The 19,403-nt window shown below is 45.6% G+C and overlaps 1 protein-coding gene across 1 annotated transcript in view; it reads right to left on the bottom strand.

The window, feature by feature from the left end:
- Positions 1-19,403, bottom strand: part of LOC308326497 (GDNF family receptor alpha-4-like) — a 70,201-nt gene that overhangs the window by 10,691 nt on the left and 40,107 nt on the right. Inside the window, exons 2-4 of the mRNA XM_080779396.1 lie at positions 10,646-10,939; positions 9,656-9,748; positions 4,958-5,405 (exon numbers count right to left, since the gene is read on the bottom strand). Of these exons, the coding sequence (XP_080635522.1) occupies positions 4,958-5,405; positions 9,656-9,748; positions 10,646-10,939 (835 nt within the window). The remainder of the gene's footprint in view (positions 1-4,957; positions 5,406-9,655; positions 9,749-10,645; positions 10,940-19,403) is intronic.

Genomic DNA, 19,403 nt, shown 5'->3' with positions numbered 1-19,403 from the left:
AAAATGTCTTCTAAATCATGACAGTTTTCTGAAAAACCTCTGTTTCTACTGTATGTCCAGTGGTTCTCAAACATTTTCATGTCAAGGACCCCCAGAAACTATATATAATTGGCCGCCGACCCCCATCTGAAAATATTATGTTCTAGGGACCCCCCCCCGGGACCCCCCCCCCCCCCCAGAAGCAAAGATTTGAGTTAAAAACGCTCGCTGTGAAAGAATATATATTCGTTTGTGCCACATCTTTAAGATTTTACAAAAATAGCAGATTTACAAGCTCGTAGAGCGGCACTCGGTGCCGCGCTATGAGCTTGTAGATCTGCAATTTTTCAATAGCTAAAGTATAACATATTGCTAAAAACACAAAGGGGTTAACAGTCATGAATGGGTTAAAGATTAAGGACAATGCATATAGTGAATACTGTAGAATTTTGAAGAACTACTAATTATTCTATTTAATTCCCCAAGAATCATAACTTTTGAAATAGTATAATTTCATAATGTTTGCACGTTATCAGTTTACGAGCAGAGGATTATATGGGGTGAAAGCATGTGAAAGCATCATAAGTAGCAGATCTACATGCTGAGAACGCATCGCTTTGCTCCACATGGGGCCTCATCAACTATAGGGCGTTAATTTTACCAAAAAACACAAAAAAGTTTAAATATGAAAATGAGAGGCTTTTGTCCCGACAACGAAATCTCCTGAACTGTGAGTGAGAGAACACGGATCCTGATGGATGGATTTTCCCGTTCGAGCTCCCAGACTGTGGAACGCGCTGCCAGTGCACATTAGGGTAGCCCCCCATCCGTCCCCCTATTTAAGTCTCCTCTGAAAACCCACCTTTATACAGAGTGTTTTTTAACTACTTAATTAGCCAATTTGTACATGCATGCATGGATGGATGGACAGATGGATGGATGGATGATGACATCATGCTTCCATACTCTCACATATCGGTATAACTGAGAGAGTAGAAATGTCCTGTCACTACTCAGTGCCAGAGGGAGGTACAGTATAGCCTCCGTACTGTATGCGCTGCATGCATAATATCTTCACACTGCACATTGTGTGAGCAGATGTTCTACAACCGCAATCATGTCACATATATATCACCCGTACTGTATATTACTTTTCCTAACGGGAGCCCAGGAACTTTACAGGAGCACAATGAGTGTGTGTGTGTGTGTGACTGTGTGTGTGTGTGTGTGTGACTGTGTGTGTGCCAGCCAGCCATGGGCTGCATTCATTATTCATATCCACGTCTTCCTCCTGCCTAGACACACTGTTATACTGTTGACATTATGAAGAGAGGAAAATTGATTTTCGAGCAATGGGAATTGGCACTAAAAACCCAGCACCCCCATTCAGGGCTTCTGGTGGGGTATAGGGGTGATAATGCCAATAATGAGTTTTACTTTTTGCACAAAATTACACCTGGTGCTGTAGCTAGACCAAAACTTTTTAAAACGTTTAGATTCTGAGCCATTATGTTATCTCTCTCTCTCTCTCTCTCTCTATTGTACAATGACAGCAGAATAAGTTTAAAACTCCAGGATTGCTATATCATTACGTACATTAAAATTACATTACACATGGATTAAAGATGGATAAAATCTCACAACTGAAAAAGAAAATGTGGTAAAAAAAAAACCATTAGCACAAACCAGTTGAATCAATTATTGCAGATCGATGCTAAATTCATGCCAGAGGGTTAACCTTTTTGCTTTTATGAAATATCTTGAGATCATTATAGGATTTTCTGGAAGATTGAACATGCTTTCTATTGCTATAGTTTCGACCACTTCAAATACCCTTTAATCTTAAAATGGAGGGCTTGCGCATGCATTAAGTCAGTGGCAAAGTGAGTTTAATGTGGTGTAATGCAATCAGATAGGACTCTTCTGTTTGGATGTATGGGCTGTCAAGGCCAGAAACTAGTTATTTTTGAGTGGTGCAACCACTCCAAGGAACAGCAATGTCCGCCTATGTGTTGGTTATGTGTTGGTTCACCCACCCACCCACCCATGCACCTACCTATGTGACTGTGAGCACCAGTATGACTATTAGTACCAGTAGGGGCGCTGTTGTGCCAGAAACAGAGAGTGAGATAGTGCTGCACTGTTGCCTGCTAATGAGAGAGAGAGAGAGAGAGAGAGAGAGAGAGATACCCTCTATTAGTTAATAATAACCAGACACGTAGTCTTACAACAGATAGAGTGGCTTCTCCCTGAGCAACAACGCAGAAGGCTTTCAGACAGTTATTATAGCTATATTAATTACAAGTGGCTTTTTGAATCCCCGGCCGCGTATTCTAACAACCTATACACATCTTATTAAAAAAGGTACATTTTCATTATTTCTTCAGTCTTGCCGTAGTGGGAGAACTTGACGTTCTTTTACAAGTGATATGATATGATTATGATATGAACTTTATTTGTATAGCGCTTTTTAAAACATAGTTACAAAGTGCTGCACAGAACAGGATTTAAAAACAACAGACAGTAACAAAATTATAATGGCACACAAAACAATAGCAAGCATGTATGTACAAATTGGCTAATTAAGTAGTTAAAGAATACTCTGGAGGCCAGGTTTGAGAGTTTTTTTAATATATGAGAATAATAATGACATAATAAATGGCTGTACGGGTCCAGGGAGCAGGTGGAGGCTTTTGTTAGATGGATTGATCCTTTGAAGAGCATCCACATTCATTAATTACTCATATTAATTAAGCTACATCTGCTTTTATCAAACAGGCTTCAGGGGATCAAGAGGCAGTATCGCCGTCAAGCGAGAACACTGGACCAATTTTGGGAAGCAGTGAAGTTCTGCGTCCACAATTTCCTGTAGGCCTGCTGTGTTCGCCGTGAGATCAGGCCTTTCTGTATAAAGGTGGGTTTTCAGAGGAGACTTAAATAGGGGGACGGATGGGGGGCTACCCTAATGTGCACTGGCAGCGCGTTCCACAGTCTGGGTGAGCTCGAGTGGAAAAAGCCTGGTTTCCCCGGGTAACTAGGTTTGTACGAGGGACAGCCAGGAGAGCCTTATCCGAGGATCCGAGGGTGCGCGCGGAGTTGGGGAGGGATACTCTACTACAGATGCATATACTACTGTACATAATTATCTCGAACAATGCCTGACGCATCGTCAATGAATGTGCTAACGATCGGTCTACTGCTTGTGGGGCAGAGATACCAGAAAACCTGTTCTAGATGGCTGGTCCTTTCAGCAGCACCAGCAAAACAAAGTTTACTTATTGTAAGTTGACTTTATTCCAGTGAGGTGGCATAACATTAATGAGGGTGATACAGGGACACGAGAGCTTCTCCTTGGGCTGCGTGGTTCTTTAGAGTTTAGACTAGAGCAGTGCATGGTTCTCAAACTTTTTCATGTCAAGGACCCCCAAAATTGACACTAATTTGGCCCGCGGACCCCATTTGAAAAGATATGCCAGGGACCCCCATGAGAGAAGCTTTTTACGGCTCTAGCAGTGATTCTCAACCCGTTTAATTTCAAGGACCCCCAGTTTGACATGCATTAGGCTACAGTCCCCCATTTAATGGCATTTCTATCTCTGGGACCCCCAATTTATATTGTAAAATTAATGTTAATTTAACTCTGAGAGTGTACAAATGCACAGAATGGACCCGTTGGAGTCCATTTGGTTCCATTTGTACACTCTTAGAGTTACAGACCTATATAGTCTAGTCACTGGAGGGGGGGAGGGGGGGCATGCAATTGCACCCCCCGGAAATATACTTCTAATCAGTTTTTTCTTTTTGGAAAAAAATGTGCTGAAACTGATGAGCTATGTAAAAATAAGTTGTCAAAATGTCCCACCTATAACCTCAAAATCCCCTTTTTTGTATATGGCTCTGGCGAAATTGTATAAATGCAAATATTAATTCACAAACATTCCATAAATAGACATGGTAGTCTGAAATATGTCATGGACTATCCTGACACACAGGGGGGTAAGTAGCAGAATAGCATTTTGGGGCTTGCTACCATTGTATTAATAAGGGTCCATTTGGTTCCAAACTATCACTTTGAGAACACTGCATGGTTTAGAGGCTGTGATGCAGTCGGTGCACTGTGAGGAGACACTGAGGTGATTAGAGAACACTGCATGGTTTAGAGGCTGTGACGCAGTCGGTGCACTGTGAGGAGACACTGCATGGTTTAGAGGCTGTGATGCAGTCGGTGCACTGTGAGGAGACACTGCATGGTTTAGAGGCTGTGACGCAGTCGGTGCACTGTGAGGAGACACTGAGGTGATTAGAGAAGTCCCTGAATCCTCGGTATTGATCGATCAGTATTGATCTGTTGTCATTGGGAGCGTCCAGCTCACCTACAGTACCAGGGGATGCTAATCCTTTCCAATGCCAAGGACCCACAAATAGCTTCACCGATCTGGGAACTAAAGGTGTCTAATAAATGTACTAAAAGATTGAAATTCAACTCCAATTCCAACCGGTGTGGTTTGGGCCTATAAGAGCTTCCGTTCCCATTGCCATCCAAGGCACGAGAAGAAATGGCACCGTTTTCACATTGGCCTATTATTATAGCGCCACCAGGAGGCCACAACCTGACCTGGCCTGGTGGAGAGAGACCTGTGCCTGTGAATCTAGACGCAGCTGCGCGACATGAGACTAATTAATTAGAGCGAAAGAGAGAGAGAGAGGTGTGTGTGTGTGTGTGTGTGTGTGTGTGTGTGTGTGTGTGTGTGTGTGTCAATTTAACAAAGGTGCAGACGATCAGAAATCAGCAGAGAGTCACCGAGTGGCGCGCTACGAGCTTGTAGGTCTGCTATTTTTGAAAAATCGAAGAACGACTGACATTTTTTAGAATCTGATCTCAGGTCAGAATGGGTTAATCAGACCAGTGTGTGTCCATGCAGTGGAAACCTCGTATGAATCTGACCTCAGGTCAGAATGGGTTAACCCCTTCACTGACCTGCACAGCTCGTCCCTGGTGCAGTAGTTCTGCAGGCTGAGACAGTTGGGCTTGTTGATGTTGTTGCTCCCCGCCGCCGCGGCCGCCGTCCTCTCCTCCCCCCCTCCTCCTCTGGGCGCGGCGGCCGCGGCGGCCTGCTCCTCGTAGGAGCAGGACGGCACGATGGTCTTGCGCCGGCGCTCGCCGCACAGCGTGTCGCTGCACGGGCAGAAGAGCAGCGCGAAGCTGTACTCCTCAGGCACGCGCTCCAGGAAGCGCCGCAGCGCCCGGTGGCACTTCTGCCGGTTGCAGCTGCCGCCGTCGGAGGAGGAGGAGCCGCCCGCGCTGGGGACGCGCTTGGTGCACGCCACCACGTACTCGGAGCGCAGCGAGCCGCACTTCTCGTACAGGCCGCAGTCCTGGGCCGCCTTCAGGCACTGGTTCTGACCGTCCAGTGTCAGGGAGGAGGCTGGGGAGGGTCAGTGGAGAAGAGTTCAAACCATTTAGAGTCAGGGAGGAGGCTGGGGAGGGCAGTGGAGAAGAGTTAAAACCATTTAGAGTCAGGGAGGAGGCTGGGGAGGGCAGTGGAGAAGAGTAGTGTTAACAATTGAAGTCCATGCAAGCTTCCACATCAGTGGCGAATGTGCGAAAATGCGACCGTTTTCGCTCTTTATTTGTTTCGCTCTGGTGTCGTATTTTGCAGAGATTCGCAGGCGAACTGCAACATGCAATATTTCGCATTTTCAGATCGCTTATTCGCATCGCGTCGCTAATTCGCCAGTGTGTAATGACCTTAACACTAAAACAAAGATGTGACTAAAACTAAATGAAAGCTATTCAAGAGACTATGACTAAAACTGAATGTAACGGGTGCACAGTTCTGGAAGATACAGACTGTAGAAATGAATACCAGGACTCTTGTTTTATTTAGCAAACAACAGTGTGAACGTTTCGGCCCAAGGTCCTTCCTTCCTCAGCGTAAACCTTGCTCTTATCATCATACATCTCATTCGGGCCAATCACAATTTGCGTCCTCACAATGTTTGTGTTTTAAAACCGGCCGTTCATTGTCAATGGCATGCAATGAACTCAAGGACTACATATGCAAATGAGCTTCGGGCTATAACTCTGGCCCATTTACATATGGATGTGAAATAAAACTGACATGTTGATGAATGCGCATTGTCCTTGTCGAATAGGCCTAAATAAATGAATAAATAAATGAATAAATAAATAAATAAATAAATAAATAAATAAATAAATAAATAAATAAATAAACAAACAAACAAACAAACAAACAAACTAGAAAAGTTTCCCGGCAAGGGAATTCATGTATTTATAAATTATTGTTAAACTTGGTTACGTAACCAACAACAGCCAATTAGCTACTACAAATCACAGCGGAAGTTAGGTAGGTTACTCCAGAGAAATATGAATAAATACTATTAAAGTAACAATAACTATAGTCTGGCAAACACACTAATAATAAATACTTTGTTTAGTGTTTTCACAAACACTCAAAACTGGCCATTCATTATCAATGGCATTCAATGTTTGTGTTAGGACAATGTTTGTGTTTACACAAACCCTCAAAGCTGGACATAGGAGGGGCTAGTAGCACCCCTCAAAAATCGTCAACAAATAAAAACTAGACAAAAAATGTTAGGAAGTGACTAGTGGACAAAAGATCCAGTATAAGTCATTTTACACTTGGTTTGAATGCTGAAAATAGCCGATCTACAAGCTCACAACGTTGTGAGTTTGTAGATCGGCTATTTTCAGCAAGTATAAAATCAGCCATTACGGCGGCATCAAGGCCCGCCAAAATGCATTTTAGTCGACTAAATCAACTGTAAAATTAGTCGACTAAAATCTTATGATATTTAGTCGACTAAAACTAGACTAACACTAAAACATTTCCAGGTGACTAAAATGTGACTAAAACTAAATGAAGTTTCAGTCCAAAGACTATGACTAAACTAAAATAGAAATTTGCTGCCCAAAACAACACTGCTTAGTTAGAGGTGTTGTTTTTATGTGCGCTACAGCTTTTGACCCCACACGTCTCAATGTCTGCCATTGACAATGAAAGGGGAAATTATGTCCGCCAGATATGACGTAAATTAAACATTAAAACATTAAACGTCAAAATGTACGTCACATGTATAGACGAGCATATCGGCTAACCAATCACATAAATCCAGTTGTCATCTTACATCATCATTGTGAAAAGAGCGTCCCTCACTTCACGCGGGTGTGATTTTTTTTTTTTTTTACTCTTCTTTGGCCATGGCTGCCAGTTCCCACCTGATGTCGTGTGGGAGTTCTGATTGGTCCAGAGCGCGCTGAATAACTACTAGTTTACATAACATCTTAAGACTAGGACTCAAGTCTAGGACATACAGGTCACCTGGTCTGTTGGCCGCCCCAAAGAGGAGGGCACATTCTCCCACCATGCAACAGCACATGGTAAACATCTCAGACGGGCCTCTCCCGTTGGGCTCAACCTCCTTCCAGGAGCAGGTCTCTGGACTGAACTTCCACACGTCGTTGAAGGTCCGTTTATCGTTGCGTCCGCCGAAGATGTACAGCTCTCCATTGTAGGTGAATGCTGAGTGACCGTAGCGTCTTTCTGGAAGAAGAATCTGTGTAGGAACTGTGTTCAGCCAGAGGTTGGTCTCTGTGTCAAACACTCTGATGGTGTCGTAGTACTGATGCCCCCAGCCCCCGAATACGAACATCTTTGTCCCGATGATGGTGGCGGAGTGACATGATGATGGTGGTGGTTCATCCCCTCTGGGGTTAAGTATAGACCAGACCATCGTGCTGGTGTCCAACGTGTACATGTCCTCGTAATTAAGGTACCGTCCTCCGTAGATAAACATGACCTTCCCCAGGACACAGGCTGAGTGGTCCTGCCTCCCCTCCGGAACGGTCCCCGAAACCCTGGGTCTGAACCACGTGTGGGCGTCCACATCAAACATATAAAGGTGGTGGTCGGGCCTCCCTCCCCAGATGTAGACCGTGTCTTCTATCAGTACGGCCGTGTGGTCCTCGCGCCTGCATGGCGCCCGGCGGCGACGTTCTCTTACGGGTTTCGCCGGAGGTAACCTCTCCCAGCGTAAAGACACTGTGTTGAAGACGTGAACATCCATCTGATCCTGGTTGTGGTGGGTCCATCCATCGCAGTAGCCTCCAAAGGAATACAGTTGGTTCCTCGCTGCTACAACAGCGTGATGGGTTCGCTTTGGTCCTCCTGTTTTGGACACGGTCCAACACAGCATGCCTGTCTGTCTGTCTGTCTGTCTTGTCTGTTCTGTCGTCTTGTTTGTCTGTCTGTCTGGTCTTCTACGCCTCTCTCTTGCTGTTTCTCTCTCTTCGACAGTCTACAGTAAATTTTAACACAGTGCATCATCTTATATCTTCTGGTGTTAAATTACACAAACTGTTGCCATGCACACATGTCTCAACGACGTCAATTTGTGCAGCTGTTCTTATCTGCACCCCTTTGACTCTGGCGCTATGTATTACTTCAAACGGCTGGCTGCCTTTCGGCATAGCATCCGTCCAAATTAAATTAAATAAGCGGAACCTTCATATTTACCCTGCTCTAAACCAACAAAACTTCATATTTACCCTGCTCTAAACCAACAAAACCTCATATTTACCCTGCTCTAAACCAACAAAACTTCATATTACCCTGCTCTAAACCAACAAAACCTCATATTTACCCTGCTCCAAACCAACAAAACTTAATATTTACCCTGCTCTAAACCAACAAAAGTGTGTTCCTACATCCTCCATTTCACTCGTGAGTAAATTCATTTAATTGTTATTATGAAAGTTTGGTTGCATTGTCGTCAATAATTGATCTTTCTTTAAAAAGTTCTACTATGAATTAATTAACAACATGGTCAACAACAGCACTGTTTGCAAATGTAGCTACATTTAGACAAAATATACTGCTGCCTGCTAATGAAGGAGTTTGTAGATATAGGCTAATTGTTTTTTCGGGAACATTGCAGATAGTTGAATGGACCAGTTGAGTGGACCAGTTCCATGCCAGTCTTGCCAGAACAGAGATGGTGACGATAGTAAATCTGAAAAACACTATTATTAACACCAGAAGTGGAGCTTTCCAAAGTCTTTCTCAACCGTCCACTTCTGTATACATTCTATTATTAAGGAGGCAGCTTTTTGTTTTGCTTGTAAGCAAAACAAAAAGGACCTGAATAGCTTTTTTCAGGAAGGTATGATGTGTGTGTTTGGCTGTTGAATACAGTATAAGAAAATACATGAAACAGCATCGTTTTCCCCCCATCTCATCATTGCCATGCATGTTTCTTGTTAATGACTGTATTAATAACCATAAAGTAATCTCCTAGTCCTTATAAATAGCCTTATAATAGTTTAGCAGAGACTGAAGTTGGAAAGGCTGTGCCCACTGCCCAGTGCCCACTGCCAACTGCCTGGCTGTGTCTTATGTGTCAGCGGTTAGCGCAGACAGTGGTGGACATGCGCTGAACGCATACATGTTAATTAACTACTTAATTGGCTGAATCTGTAGGTCCTTTTGATTTGGTGAAGCGCCAGGGCCTTTTAAGAGGGGTTGTGGTCCTGTGTATTCAATTAATCAAGTCATATTATAAAGAGTCAATACTAAACAAGAGCTCATGGATACTATAGGAGCAGTAAAAGAGAAAGAAACGGTAGCCTTACCTGCCATGATGGAGGCCATGCGGGACATCTCAATGTGTCTCACCAGGTTCAGCTCCAGCTCTTCATAAGGAGACACGTCGTACTCCTCATACGCTGCAATGAACACAACAATACGTCATACTCCTCATACGCTGCAATGAACACAACAATACGTCATACTCCTCATACGCTGCACGGAACACAACAATACGTCATACTCCTCATACGCTGCACGGAACACAACAATACGTCATACTCCTCATACGCTGCACGGAACACAACAATACGTCATACTCCTCATACGCTGCAATGAACACAACAATACGTCGTACTCCTCATACGCTGCACGGAACACAACAATACGTCGTACTCCTCATACGCTGCACGGAACACAACAATACGTCGTACTCCTCATACGCTGCACGGAACACAACAATGTCATACAATCATTGGTGTCGGGCAGAAACCATTGTGTCTCCATATTATTTCAACTCTTTGGGGGCCTGTTTTGCAAGTCTATCAGGGTCTTGTGTCTTAACGTGTGGGGCAAATGCTGCTAATTTTTTGAGGACGGTCCCTGGAACAACATATTTTCAGATGGGGGGTTGGCGGCCAATTTCATATAATTTTCCTTGACATGAAATAGCTTGAGAACCACTGACATAGAAATAGAAAGCTTTTTTTGGATTTAGAAGATTTTTTTTTTTTAGAATCGACCTCAGGTCTAAATGTGTTAAAGGTATATTCAGTGATTTCACTTAATTCAAATATCACTTATTTTTTTGTTTTGTTGTGATAATCCTCTCTACTATAGAGTGTGCTGACCATATAAGGAGTTCCTCCCTGTCCCCAGTTAACCCCTGGGGGGGTCAAAAAACCTTAGGTTTCGTTTTTGACTCTCTATCCTGATTGGACGAAGGCTTAGGTCCCACAGCCAAAAACGAAACCTAAGGTTTTTTGAGTGAAATCACTGAATATACCTTTAAGCTTGTCTCGGTGACAACAACTCACCTGCAAACCTCACGGTCCAGTAGACCCTGAGGCAGTGCTCCTCCCTGCGAGAGCCGCGCTGGCACTTGCACACCTGCAGGGGGCGGTACTGCTGCAGGGAGTTCTGGGCCTCCAGGCACTCCCAGCGGGCGTCGGCGCCCAGCGGCGCCACGGCCTCCTCGGCCGCGCAGTACTCCAGCACGCGGTACAGCACCATGCACGCCTGCTCCTGAACGCAGCCCTGCTCCGCCGCCACGCAGTCCAGGGAGGACGCGGAGCTCGCTGCCGCTGCTGCTGCTGCTGCCAACATGCTGCCTGGAGACGGGGAGAGAGAATGGAGTTAGCGTAACGCGTTAGCTGCTGCTAGCATGCTGCCTGGAGGAGACGTGAACAGAGAGAGAATGGAGTTAGCGTAACGCGTTAACTGCTGCTAGCATGCTGCCTGGAGGAGACGTGAACAGAGGGAGAATGAAGTTAGCGTAACGCGTTAGCTGCTGCTAGCATGCTGCCTGGAGGAGACGTAAACAGAGAGAGAATGGAGTTAGCGTAAAGAGCTAGCTGCTGCTAGCACACTGCCTGGAGGAGAGGTAAACAGAGAGAGAATGAAGTTAGCGTAACGCGTTAGCTGCTGCTAGCATGCTGCCTGGAGGAGAGGTAAACAGAGAGAGAATGAAGTTAGCGTAACGCGTTAGCTGCTGCTAGCATGCTGCCTGGAGGAGACGTGAACAGAGAGAGAATGAAGTTAGCGTAACGCGTTAGCTGCTGCTAGCACGCTGCCTGGAGGAGAGGTAAACAGAGAGAGAATGGAGTTAGCGTAACGCGTTAGCTGCTGCTAGCACGCTGCCTGGAGGAGAGGTAAACAGAGGGAACTAGGAAAAGCGCCCTTCTCGGCACAGGTCTCCACCAGGAGGATAGGAGTGTGTGTGCTGTTTGGCAAAATGTTTAGGAGTAATATAAAACATGTTGTTTGTTTGTTTTTTGCAAACAATTGTCTTTGTTGAGGAAAGGCAGAGCCAGATCACTCACAGCATTCTGGATGAGCAGGATATGTGCAGCATTTTGTACACTGTACATTTGGACACTGCTCTGTCAAAAGGTGAATAAAACCCACATCGTCTTTGCATCACCAAAGACTGTCCGGTGATAGTTCTGTGTTTTCAGTTTTGCTATTTATATGATTTTCAAACGGTGCCTAGTCCTATTATACCGGTTTAATGTTTGTCTTTAGTTCAATGTTTGTTTTGTAAACGCCATTGACAATGAAGGGAAATTTATAATTTCATGCTGAGGTCATGGTGCCCGGGATCAAACCCTTGACCTTCGAGAGCGAGAGCTCTACCGAACGAGCTGTACACCCTAGAAATAGACCGCAGTGGGGGCACGGTGGCACAGTTGGTAGTGCTGTCGCCTCACAGCTAGAAGGTCCTGGGTTCGATTCCCGCTACGGACGCTGTGGGCACTGGCGGCGTGTTCCCTCCGTGTCATCAGTGCCCATACCCGAGGCGGGGGTTGGCGAAAGGGCCTTTCTGTGTGGAGTTTTCATGTTCTCCCCGTGTCCCCTAGGGTAGATACCCTCACAAAAACATGCAGTAATCCTGGTCTCTAAAACTACCTCGCCCTGGCCAGCCGGGGCGCCTGATGGAGGGGAAAGGAACTGGTCGGAATAACGTGTCCCTTCCACGCGCTACGTCCGGCCGGGGAAATTTCCCCCCTGTCAGGTGAAAAGAAGCAGCTTGGACTCCTCATGCATAGAAGGAGGCATGAGGTCAGTCCGCTGCCCCCCCAGGTTGGCAGAGGAAGTGTAGCGCGATAATTGGCACTGGGTGAAAAGAAAACTCGGTTACAAAATCGTGGGATAATAATTATAGGAAAAAAAAAGAAATAGACCGCAGAAATAACATGTGATTCCACGACTCTGTCAGGGAGTCATCGTTTTTGTTCTTTTTGATTTAGTGGTAGCGAGTGATGGCTGCCAGTTCCCTCTTGATGTTGTGTGGGAGTCCTGACTGCTCCAGACCGCACTGAATGACCGCTAGTTTGCATAACGTCTTCAGACTAGGACTCAAGTGTAGGACGAACAGGTCGTCGGTGCCGTTTGAGTATTCGAGGATGACACGATCTCCCATCATGCAACAGCACATACCTTCCTTTGCAAGCGGTCTTCTCTCCCCCCTTGTCACAACCTTCTTCCAGGAGAATGTCTCCGGATTGAATTTCCACAGATGCATGTATTTCAGTTTTTGTGTTCTGCCCACTGTGCCCGGACCAACAAATATATACAGCTCTCCATAGTAGGCAAAGGCAGAATGATAACTGCCTTCTTCAGGAAGGTCTGCAGAAGGTGTGCTCAGCCAGGCGTTGGTCTCTGTGTCAAACACTCTGATGGTGTTGATGGTGAACCTGTAGTACTGATTACGGCCTCCAAATACAAACATCTTCGTTCCGATGGCGGTGGCAGTGTGACATGATGAAACAGGAGGTAGAGTTCTGGTTCCGTCTCTGGTGTTAATTACTGACCAGACCATTGTGGTAGTGTCCAACGTGTAGGTGTCATTAGTAGCCAGCCTGCCAACCAAACCTCCATGGACATACATGACCTTCCCCAAGACACAGGCTGAGTGGCCTTCCCTCTCCTCCGGGACAGACCCAGAAACCCTGGGCTTAAACCATCTGTGGGCGTCCACATTAAATGCATGAAGCACGTCCTTGTAAGGGCAAACTCCCCAGAGGTAGACGGTGTCTTCTATCAGCACAGCTGTGTGACAACAGTCAACGAGGGGCTGGATCATCCAGGTGTTAATAGCTGTATTAACACCAGTTGTCACGGGAGGCAACATCCTCCAGCGTAACGACAAAGTGTTCAACACATGCACTTGAATCTGATTCATGTGAAACGAGACGAACCCCTCAAAGACGTATGCCTCGTGTCCAACTGCGACCATGGCGGCATTTTTCGGCATGTTTCCTCTGTACTGGTCCGATGCGGCGTCCAGCAGAACATTTCTAAAGAGTTGTCCCGTGGATAATGTGCGTTAGTCGCTTGTGTCGTCTCTGTCACTGTGGCGCAAATGTCTTGCGTATAGCCGACGGGGTGGGTTTTGGCCAATCAAGGAAGGCGACGGCTGTTGTTGGCGACTTGATCACCCTCGCCGAGGCGATACTGTGTTTCCGAAGGCGTTGACCTCGGGCTATATAAAGTGCCTGTAATGTAACTGTACCTGTACCTGTACTGTACCTGTACTGTTCAACTGATCTTCAGAAGATTAACGGCATATGGATTCGTTGTTTTCGAAGTGGTTGAATTAAGTCTTGTCCTCCTTCAGTGAAACGTTAAATCAACGCGTTCAGCTGACCTCCGACCTCTGGCCTTATAGACTTCAGGAACACACAACACGCTTGGAGCGAGAATGATCCTCTTGATTCCCGGGAGAGTATGTAGGTTTTTCCCTCTACGGTGCCCCGTTCGGTTCCTGTTCCAGGAGAGTATGTAGGTTTATCCCTCTGCGGTGCCCCGTTGGGTTCCTGTTCCAGGAGAGTATGTAGGTTTATCCCTCTGCGGTGCCCCGTTGGGTTCCTGTTCCAGGAGAGTATGTAGGTTTATCCCTCTGCGGTGCCCCGTTGGGTTCCTGTTCCAGGAGAGTATGTAGGTTTATCCCTCTGCGGTGCCCCGTTGGGTTCCTGTTCCAGGAGAGTATGTAGGTTTATCCCTCTGCGGTGCCCCGTTCGGTTCCTGTTCCAGGAGAGTATGTAGGTTTATCCCTCTGCGGTGCCCCGTTGGGTTCCTGTTCCAGGAGAGTATGTAGGTTTATCCCTCTGCGGTGCCCGTTCGGTTCCTGTTCCAGGAGAGTATGTAGGTTTATCCCTCTGCGGTGCCCGTTCGGTTCCTGTTCCAGGAGAGTATGTAGGTTTATCCCTCTGCGGTGCCCATTCGATTCGTGTTTCAGGAGAGTATGTAGGTTTATCCCTCTGCGGTGCCCCGTTGGGTTCCTGTTCCAGGAGAGTATGTAGGTTTATCCCTCTGCGGTGCCCCGTTGGGTTCCTGTTCCAGGAGAGTATGTAGGTTTATCCCTCTGCGGTGCCCCGTTGGGTTCCTGTTCCAGGAGAGTATGTAGGTTTATCCCTCTGCGGTGCCCCGTTCGGTTCCTGTTCCAGGAGAGTATGTAGGTTTATCCCTCTGCGGTGCCCCGTTGGGTTCCTGTTCCAGGAGAGTATGTAGGTTTATCCCTCTGCGGTGCCCGTTCGGTTCCTGTTCCAGGAGAGTATGTAGGTTTATCCCTCTGCGGTGCCCGTTCGGTTCCTGTTCCAGGAGAGTATGTAGGTTTATCCCTCTGCGGTGCCCATTCGATTCGTGTTTCAGGAGAGTATGTAGGTTTATCCCTCTGCGGTGCCCCGTTGGGTTCCTGTTCCAGGAGAGTATGTAGGTTTATCCCTCTGCGGTGCCCCGTTGGGTTCCTGTTCCAGGAGCGTATGTAGGTTTATCCCTCTGCGGTGCCCCGTTGGGTTCCTGTTCCAGGAGAGTATGTAGGTTTATCCCTCTGCGGTGCCCCGTTCGGTTCCTGTTTCAGGAGAGTATGTAGGTTTATCCCTCTGCGGTGCCCCGTTCGGTTCCTGTTCCAGGAGAGTATGTAGGTTTATCCCTCTGCGGTGCCCCGTTGGGTTCCTGTTCCAGGAGAGTATGTAGGTTTATCCCTCTGCGGTGCCCCGTTGGGTTCCTGTTCCAGGAGAGTATGTAGGTTTATCCCTCTGCGGTGCCCCGTTCTGTTCCTGTTCCAGGAGAGTATGTAGGTTTTTCCCTCTGCGGTGCCCGTTCGGTTCCTGTTTCATTTTATAGCACATTGGTCGTGACTTGTGACGTCACAAACACTGTGATGTCGTTGAGCGCTGATGGTCGTCAGGGTGACATGTTTATTTCTGAGGGGCGCTACAGCTTTTGTCCCCACACGTCTCATATTTGCCATTTTGACAATGAAAGGAGAAATTAGGTCATTATGTGCCTCCAAAAATGGCGTAAATATGTGGCAACACAAACCTTAAATGCCGTTGACAATGAAGGGAGCATTTACGTCATAATTATGTAGGCTAACCAATCACATAAATGCAGTTGTTCATGAGATGATGTATAATGATACACTTCACACAAATGTGATTTTCTTTTCCTTTTTTTTGTTTACATTTCTGAATGTTTTAACTGTTGTACCGATCTGATCACGTGATCGGAAATCGGGGCTGATCACGCAATTTTCAAATGATCGGAATCGGATCGGGAGAGAAAAGATGTGATTGGGACATGGCCTAGTGTCAATATTATTAGTATCAATAATATTGTGAGCGTGGGTCAGGGGGGTTAAAGTGTAGGTCCATTTGGACTCGGTCGGCTGTACGGAACCATGTCACTGGGGACCCTTGGAATGTATGTTTGGGAAGAATCTGCTTTAGGGCGTCATATTGGTATCGCGTCGGGATTGATTTTATTTTCATTATTTTTCATTATTATTATTATTATTCAAATGTTTTTTTTATCCAGGATTTATTTTGAAAAGCAGTATATCTGTAGGCGTATAGGATAAGATAAGGATAATGATTGTATTAGTGCTGCTTTTCTCTCGGCAACCCAACAAACCCCCGTGTACAGATTTAATTCAGATTTCCCCAGACACATCATTACACACATACACACGCACTGTACGGACACGCACGCACGCACGCACAAACGCACGCACGCGCGCAGATCTCTGACGTTCTGTAGACGATGAAATGACCAAACGTTGTTTTGAAAGTGAAATATCCCTTCGATATGTTTTGTAATACAAGTCAAAGTCTGCAAAGTAACTATATAGTAACTAAAGTTTTCAAATAAATTTGTAAATGCTATATTTGAACCCGAGATGTAGTGGAGTAAAAGCCTGGGTACCTACCTACAGGTTACAGCCAGTCTAAATACAACCCTGGGTACCTACGTAGGTTATAGGCAGTCTAAATTAAAGCCTGGGTACCTACCTAGGTTACAGCCAGTCTAAATACAAGCCTGGGTTCCTACGTAGGTTACAGCCAGTCTAAATGAAAGCCTGGGTATCGAGGCTATACAACGAGTCTAAATGAAAGCCTGGGTATCGAGGCTATACACCCAGTCTAAATTAAAGCCTGGGTATCGAGGCTATACAGCCAGTCTAAATTAAAGCCTGGGTATCGAGGCTATACAACCAGTCTAAATTAAAGCCTGGGTATCGAGGCTATACAGCCAGTCTAAATGAAAGCCTGGGTATCGAGGCTATACAGCCAGTCTAAATGAAAGCCTGGGTATCGAGGCTATACAACGAGTCTAAATTAAAGCCTGGGTATCGAGGCTATACAACCAGTCTAAATTAAAGCCTGGGTATCGAGGCTATACAGCCAGTCTAAATTAAAGCCTGGGTATCGAGGCTATACAGCCAGACTAAATTAAAGCCTGGGTATCGAGGCTATACAACCAGTCTAAATTAAAGCCTGGGTATCGAGGCTATACACCCAGTCCAACAACAGGTACAGTAAGCTATAAGGAGGAGGGACGGTGGAACTGCTTGATATTCCAGCCCTGTCGCCTCGTTGTACCGCAACCTGTAATATTTATAGAACATAAAAACAGATACAATCTAATGCATATTTCAAGGCCTTCCCTGACGTTCCAGGGGAACCTTGGACGGACCTCTTTCCAATCCAAGGTCTCATCATCCTCCTCATCATCACCGCTCTGACCCAGCAGGTCATCATTACCTGCATCACGCAGAACCTGCCCTTTGTTCTTCTTCTTCTAGCCCATTAACCCATTTTGGACTGAGGTCGAAATTAAAAAAAATGTCTTATAAAATCATGACAGTTTTCTGAAATACCTCATGTTTCTGTATCAGTGGTGCTCAATATTTCATTTCAAGGACCCCAAAAAATATATGTAATTGGCCTCCGACCACCATCTGAAAATATGTTGTTCCAGGGACCTCCCCAGAAGAAAAAAGATTTGAGTTAAAAACATTCGCTCTGAAAGAATATATATTCAAAGATGTGCGGCGCATTGAGCTTGTAGATCTGCTATTTTTCAACAGCCATATTGATAGCTATTGAAATATGTTTCCATATCCGTGGTGCTCAAACCTTTTCACGTCCTCGGAATGATATGTATTTGGGAAGCCGACCCCGTCTCTCAAAACGTGGTGTCCCCACCAGAAGCAAAGATTAGTTAAAAAATGTTCAAAATAACGTATATACATATTCAAATAATTGCACACTATTTTTCTAAAATATCAGTGCCGTGTTATGAACTTGTAGATCTGCTATAAAGTTTAAAATAACGGTTAAAGTGGTTACAAGCTGAAGTGACACAGATGCGTTCCAGGTGTCAGTGGGCTATAGGCAATGATTCAGGCTGTGGCTCTGCCTTAGAAAGTCCCTCCGGGGATCAATAAAGGTTTTATCTTTATCCTATATTATCTCATGTTCTACGGTTCGGGCGATGCGTACTGTTTATTTTATTTCTTTTTTTCTCTTTTTTTTTAAGCTATCATATCTCTCGGGGCGGGCAGTCGAAACAACCGTTCTTCTCTCCTCCGAATATTTATGAGGACACATGCACGGCCATGGGCAAAGTCTGCTCCCACGGGAGGATCTGCCACGCACACACACACATACACGCACACATACATACACGCACACATACACGCACACACACACACACACACACACACATACACACATACACACACACACATCATGCACACATACACTCACACATACACGCACACATACACTCACACACGCACGCACACACGCACGCAAACATACACGCACACACACATACACTCACAAAGTATAAATCAGGCAGCCGCATAACCATATCTCTCTAATCCCTAAACCTAACTTCTAAATACTAAGCCTATAACCCTAATTAGTGTGGTTACCACACTAATTGTGATTGTAACAATTTATTATTTGACTACCCTAAAGTTTGCCGGACTATACTCCTATATAGGTGGCACGCATTTGAGCCCTATGTCAAATCGCCCGGCTTCATCGGGAATCGTGCATGTGCTTGTACTCTGCTAAGAGAAATGTTGTATAGTTTAATTGATGTTAGTTTATTCGTGCATTACATTTTCCCATTGCCATGAATGGGAAAATGCGAAAACTCACAAAGTATTTTTTTTCCTCGGCTATAGTTACAAAACCTGGAGGGGAGGTTCATAATAATTACTAAAATGAATTAACTTATAATTATATCGGTCGACCTCATGGTGGCGCTATAACAGCCCACTTTACTTTTTACTTATAGCTCTTGAACCGTAGGTCGTAAAATCAATCCTTTCCCTGGATTCCTTGAGTCATGACGCCACGCCCATTTCCGCCAGGATAGATTTCCCGTCATTTTGAATGACACACTTTTTGCTCCTCCTCCTACAGATACGCAACTTTGCTGCATGGGTCCTGTCCTGACTCCCCTGACTCCCCTGGTCCTGTCCCCACTCCCCTGGTCCTGTCTCTACTCCCCTGGGACTGCATCATCCACAGACAGGTTGTTGTCCTCGCCTTAAACTTCTGCTATACTGTGGCCCCGCCGTGGGCTCAACATTTCACACTCACACACTCACACAACTCACCTAGTTCCTGGAAAGTAGTACTGCTTTAAGATTTCTTTCTTTTTTTCCCCGGGGGGGGGGGGAGGATTGTTTCAGCTCCAGAGGAAATGTGCCTGCGTTTGCCAATAATATGCACACATAAACTTTGCTCCTTTTTATCTCATTAATTTGCTTAA

The sequence above is a fragment of the Protomyctophum bolini genome, assembly GCF_963924005.1.
Source record: "Protomyctophum bolini genome assembly, chromosome: 13".
In the NCBI taxonomy this organism is placed as follows: domain Eukaryota; kingdom Metazoa; phylum Chordata; class Actinopteri; order Myctophiformes; family Myctophidae; genus Protomyctophum; species Protomyctophum bolini.
Note: the sequence above shows the minus strand (reverse complement) of the source record. Positions and strands in the feature narration are given on the sequence as shown.